Source organism: Propithecus coquereli, unplaced genomic scaffold, assembly GCF_000956105.1.
Source record: "Propithecus coquereli isolate 6110/MARCELLA unplaced genomic scaffold, Pcoq_1.0 Scaffold120, whole genome shotgun sequence".
NCBI classification, from domain to species: Eukaryota; Metazoa; Chordata; class Mammalia; order Primates; family Indriidae; genus Propithecus; species Propithecus coquereli.
Window position 1 is genome coordinate 5,157,968 of NW_012136081.1, and position 6,136 is coordinate 5,164,103.

General features: G+C 45.1%; 1 protein-coding gene across 1 annotated transcript in view; it reads left to right on the forward strand.

Annotated features, from left to right (window-relative positions):
* The window catches only part of MTL5 (metallothionein-like 5, testis-specific (tesmin)), a 25,373-nt gene that overhangs the window by 7,332 nt on the left and 11,905 nt on the right, over window positions 1-6,136 (forward strand). The window contains exons 3-5 of the mRNA XM_012665396.1: window positions 283-477; window positions 662-700; window positions 2,815-2,943. Of these exons, the coding sequence (XP_012520850.1) occupies window positions 283-477; window positions 662-700; window positions 2,815-2,943 (363 nt within the window). The remainder of the gene's footprint in view (window positions 1-282; window positions 478-661; window positions 701-2,814; window positions 2,944-6,136) is intronic.

The window sequence follows — 6,136 nt, forward strand, 5'->3', positions numbered from 1 at the left end:
GAAACACCACATCAAAATAACATCCTCACACCTCATGGACAAATGGTTTGGTCCTCAGAGTCTTGCTCGGTCCCCAGGGGCGCAGGTCAGATGATTTTCGCCCCACAGGGAAAGTATAGTTTTAGAAGCACCAGTGAGGAAAGGGAGGCATTAAGGGTGAGGGTGTTCTTTCCTTTAAAACGTAACTTTTACACAGAACTCAGATTTAAATTTTCTGTATTATGCAACTGCAAGAGCCAATGTCTACCATGTGTTCCCTAAAATTATGATTGCTTTTTTTAGGTTGAAATAAAGGAAACAGGTGGTACCATTACAAGTAACAATCCGGAGGACGCGACTCTTCAGAATGCTCTTGCTCAGGAATCCTGTTGCAAGTTCTCATCATCCCAAGAACCAGAGGCCGCCTCTGGTTGTTCTTATAAGAAAGACTTGAACCCAATGGTAATTATGCCAAAGAAAATGTGTATGATTAACATTATATTAAATGTTGCACCCCTGTCATTACCAAGTCGATAGATTATTTTGGTCATTGTTTTTCATTCTGTTTACTTGTTGAAATCAGCATTTTTGGTTGTCTCATCTATCAAAAAAAAAAAAGACATCAACTAGAGCCTTTCACATTTCACATCTAAGATTCTAATTTCTATCAGTCTTAGCAAACCGAACAAAGATTAGGGCATTGCTTCATTTGTTAAGTAAAGTAAGCACAAGTCACATCAGTCAGTGCAGAGCTGGGGACTGGGCCTGTGGTTTGGTGTGTTGGTGGAGGGTGGGGCTGCAGCCCTGTGGCTCAGGGCAGAGGCTGCCTCTTTCCTTCGTGTCTTCACATTTCTAATGATGACGGCTAACACATGGGATATGTAATCGGTAACATCTGTGGTTTATGTAATATTTTTGCACCTTTGTTATTTCATTTAGTCCTCCTAACAACTCTGTAGGCTAGGCATTATTTTTGTCCCCGTTTTCTGGATAAGAAAACAGAGATGTTACATCATCTGCATTTGCCTTCATAGTTAGGTGGTACATTTAGAGCTCTAGATCTCACTGTGGTGAGGACTAGGAGTGGGGGAGCCAGGGAACCCCATCCCCAGAATTCCCTTGGCAAAGTGCTTAGAGCCCAGAGAACTATGATTGCCCTTCACCCAGCAGTTCTTTATTCTTAGAAATGAGAGCCTAGCTCTAAGGAATAGACTTTAACAAGCAAATACTTGAAAATGAGCTCAACACAAGTTTTGGCTTAGTTGTGGCATATACTAGTACTTGCCTCTCTGTCTATGGTCCTGCTTGGGGCCATGGGTTCTGAGAACAGAGCTTTTCTAGGGCCCCCAAAGCAGGTCAGTAGGATTGGAAGTCTCTGGTTCCCCTAGACTGCAGAGTAACGTTCGTGCACTCTCCAGAAGGCAAGGCAGAGGCCTCTACGTGGGTGGGGCCCAGGAGTGTGCCACAGACAGAGATTTGGAGAGTCCACTCTGAGCCTTTCCCCCAGTTCTGGGTGTGTGTGTGTGGCTGTAACTTTATCCTTCACATTTAAATACAGTTCCAGTTGAACAACTAATACTGGCTTCTTTTTTTTTTTTTTTTATTTTAGTAGAGACGGGGTCTCGCTCTTGCTCAGGCTGGTTTCGAACTCCTGAGCTCAAACAATCTGCCCGCCTCCGCCTCCCAGAGAGCTAGGATTACAGGCGTGAGCCACCGCGCCCGGCCCCAATAGTCTCTTTATCCAGGGGCAGAGAAAATATCTTCGATTTACATTTACATTTACTTTTTCACTTTGAAGAAGCTGGAGTTGGGGCTTCGGCCTCAAGAATCCCTTTGCTACAGACCAGCCACAGATTTTATAGTTCTGTTCCCTGTAGGTCAGTGTTGCATCTGTGATCTCTGTGGGCAGGGAGACGTTCTCTACTCTGCTTCCTCCTGGCACATAACAAAATCCTAGTGCCTTAAGATGCTCAGAAGGAGAGGGTTTATACAATGTTTTCTAATTCGATTTCCTTGTCACATAATCATACCCCCAGTCTCCTTTGTTATGCTCCGTAGATACTAGACATCACCGTAGCATAAATGCGTCCTCTTGCCTAAGTCTAAGTTTCCTCATTCAAAGGATGCATAAACCCAGAGAAGGACACATGATCAGCCTGGCAGGTGCTGCAGGAGAGTAAGACACATTTCTCTCTCCGCCTAGACTCCTGAGTGTGGAGGTTCGCCAAGAAGCACCTTTGGTGTCTCAAGAATGTTTTTCGGGATGCTCTCAGGCCAAAAAAAAATATGTATCAGTTCCAGTATTAAGTACTTTAGTCCAAATAGCTTAATAAGTATTTAGATCCTAACAACTTAGTAACCACTCAAAAAAAAGAATAAACATTAATTGAAAGTAGTTCATGTGGTATCCAACAGATGTCACTGGGCTTTCTTTGAAAATATAAAATAGCCAGACACCTGCTACAAGCCTGTAGTCATACCTACTTGGGAGGCTGAGGTGGGAGGATGGCTTGAGCCCAGGAGCTCAGGGGCAGACCAGTCAACATAGCAAGACCCATTTCTAAAAAAATTAGTTTGCTGTGGCATCCCAGGGCACCTTGACACAGTTTGGGAACCTGGGTACTAACGATTTTTAGCACAGTAGACTATCCCTGAAACTCAGGTCAAGTAGTTTTATGACCGAAAAAAAGTAATAAGTATTAATGAAAAAAATACGCTGACCTGAAAGGTTTTATAGAATTAAAAAGATAGGTAGGATCAAGATAAGTTTAAATAACTTTGCACATGATAAATCCATGATACATTTTTATTTTTGTACTTTCTTCCATGTACAAGTGGAAAAGGAACAATATATGCTATCAATTAATTTTAATTGTCTTCCTTACAGATGTCCCTAAACCAATGACTACTTTAGTAGGAAGATTTTTGCCAGTACCAGCAAAATTAAATCTCATTACACAACAAGTGAGTCATTGTTTTAATAAAAAAATACAATTGGGCATTATTATCTCTTGAAATTTTAATTGTTGCAGTTGGAATTACTAATTTGTCCTCCATTTGAAAATCAACAATGAAACATTTACCAAGTATGCAATCCTTCACCGTGTTAGACACTGTGGAGGGATGGAGTCCGTCTCAGACATGTTTCTTTGCCAGCCGCGGGAAACCGTTTTGCCTTTCCTGCAGCCTCCAGACCAGCATCCTGCCCATTTGCTGAACTTGTCCTCGGAAGCCCTGCCATCAGCGCGTACCACCTACCTGGTCCGGAACGTCCCTCAACTTCCTCAGTGTTATGGAAATGCTTTTTTAAAGTTCGATTTTATGATTATGCCATAATATGCATATATCGCATATAAGTAGAAGACAAATATGCTCTTTTTCCCAAGTCTTGCTATAAAGTGTCACCTTCCCAGAAGAGCCTTCCCTAACTCCCCAGTGTAGACAGCCAGTCCCTGTCCCAGCACTTGTCTCCTCCTCTGCACAACACTGTCACTGTCTTATGTTTTTTGGGTGGTTTGTCTGCATCCACCCGCGGGAATGCAAGCTCCACAGGGACAGGCCAAGTGTGTCTGTAAACTAAGAACTGGCACAAAGCTTGGCACATGCAGGGCACTCACTCCCCCATCAACAGGGCAGGTGCTCTTCTGAGCACTTGAGTTACATCAGTGAGCTAAGTGAACCTCAGAAAACAAAACACACTACCCTCCTGCAACTTATATTTTAGTGCAAGAGACAGACAATTAGCAAGTCTACTAAGTCAATTGTATCCTATGTTAGGAGAGCAGAGGAGGGGGATGGGGTAATGGGAGTTTGGTCTGGAAGAAGGCAGTTTGCATATTGAAACAGGGTGGTCAGAGCTTCATTGAGAAGGTGACATTTGAGCAAAATCTTGAAGGAGATGAGGGAGTGAGCCATGTGATTATCACATGGAAGAACATTCCAGGCAGAAGGAATAGCACAGGCCTCAGTAGGGTCATGCCTGCTGTGGTGGCAGCAAGGAGGCCAGTGGGGCTGGGCTGGAGTGAGCTAGGAGAGGATGGCAGGGAGGAAGTCAAAGCCAGTGGAAGGATGGCGCTTTGGCTCTGCTTGCAAAGGGGCTGGCTGGTGGGGAGGTGGGGTGGAGGTGAAAGCAGGCAAGCCTGTTACTGCAGTAACCTCGGTGAGAACTGGTGCTGGCTCAGACCAGGCAGGAGCAGTGCAGGTGGCAGCAAGCAACTTCTCAGGGTACTTTGAAGGTTGAGCCAACGGGATTTGCTGATGGATTGGATGTGGGAAAGAGAGGGGTCAGGGATGCCCCCAAGATTTTCAGTGGGAACAAATGGAAAGGTAGAGTTTCCACCCACAGAGATGAGACAGTGCAAGTTTTGTGAAGGCGTCCAGGAGTTCCATTTGGTCATATTAAATGTGAGATGTCTGGGGCGTGCAGGTGGAGAAGTGCAGGAGTGCAGAACGAGGAAGATCTGGGCTGGGGAGGTGAGGCTAGGAGTCCCCAGTACGGAGCTGCTGTTTAAAGCCAGGTGAATAAATGAGGTCTCTAAGGGAGTAAGTGTAAATAGAGTTAAATATTTGTTGAATGAGTAAAGATTTCTCAAATAACATATTGGCCAGGAGAAAAGAGAGTGGTAAGCAGTGCAGGAGATGAACAAGTCTGAGCTGCGATGTGAGCACCTGGCGTGGAACCGGTGTTGGGACTGCACGGAAACCTCTGCCCGCTGGCTCTTCCGCACCGCTGGCCCTCTTCACTGTTGCAGCCGCCTGTTGGGAAGGCGCACGTGGCACCTGCCCCTCCACCTCTAAGACCTTGCACTAGAAACACCCGTTTGACCACAACCCCCTGTCTTTCCACCTCCTCCCCATCTTTCCTGGACTATTTATCACTGTCCCCATTTTGGCTCCCCCAACTTCTTATCCAATGTGGACCTCAGGGACAATTCTTGCAGCGAAGCATTTGCTGCATCCCTAGAATACTCTGCTTCCTAGGCAGACCCCCAATTCTGTATACTCATTAGCGCCTCGCCACTCAAAGCAGGGCGCACACACTAGGAGCATTGGCGTTCCCGGGAGCTGGTGAGAAACGCAGCATCTCGGGTCCCACCCCAGCCCTGAGATTCAGACCCACAGAATTGGAATCTGCCCACCTCAGAGTTGATGTCTTTACTCCTAGGTGACCACATTTTGCTGAAGAAAACTCGTGGATTCTATCATAAAGTTGCCCTAGATTTATGACCTATGCAGTACTCAAAAGACATCTCTTTTTCTCTGCTTTAAATAAGGAAGAGGGGGAAAAGTAATTTTACCTGGTTTATGCAAATAATTGCCTCAACCCTGAGAGCTATGAGATCCCTTCTCCAAAAGAACGCAGAATTCTTCAGACTGCCCCTTGGAGACATAGGCCTAGCAATTAGGTGCCTGGGTGACTGCGAAAGAGACACCAGTCTCTGCACCTTGTGAACATCCCCCTGCGCTCAGGTGAGAGAGTGAGGGGAGAGCACTTGGGAGTGGTCCTGGGGTGAGAAAGCTGGGGGGCGCAGGACTCTGACTTGTACACGAGCGAGTTGGACCCAGGGTGGTTTCTCGATGTCTTCCAGCCCTAACGGGTGGGGACTGCACGCAAGTTAAAAAGAGGGCAGAAAAGAGAAAGTGAAGACAAGGAATAAAATATGTGTGTTTTTTCTAAGACTATACTTCTTAAATAAAGCTTATTTTTAAATTTCCAATTTTGGAGGGTGGGGAGGACAAGGATAGAATGTTTAACTGTGATACATGCAAATAATCTCAAAACTTAATTTTATTCAATACTTTTAATTTCCTCAAGCTACTGACAAGAAAATTAGGTAATGGTTTTGCTGCCCATTCCTTTCCTGTGAATAACCTTTGTGAGCCACGCTAATGACAAAAGAAAAAACAAGAACTGAGAGAGCAAAGGACATTGCTAATGCAGAGATTATAACATTGCTTTCGAATTTGTTCAAAACTGATTACAAAATATTTTTTTGAATAGATGAAAAATAGTTGTCAATGAAACTTCAAATGTCAAGATCTGTTATGTTGCCAGGCACGGTGGCTCAAGCCTGTAATTTTAGCTCTCTGGGAGGCCGAGGCAGGAGGATCGCTCGAGGTCAGGAGTTTGAGACCAGCCTGCCCAAGAGCAAGACCC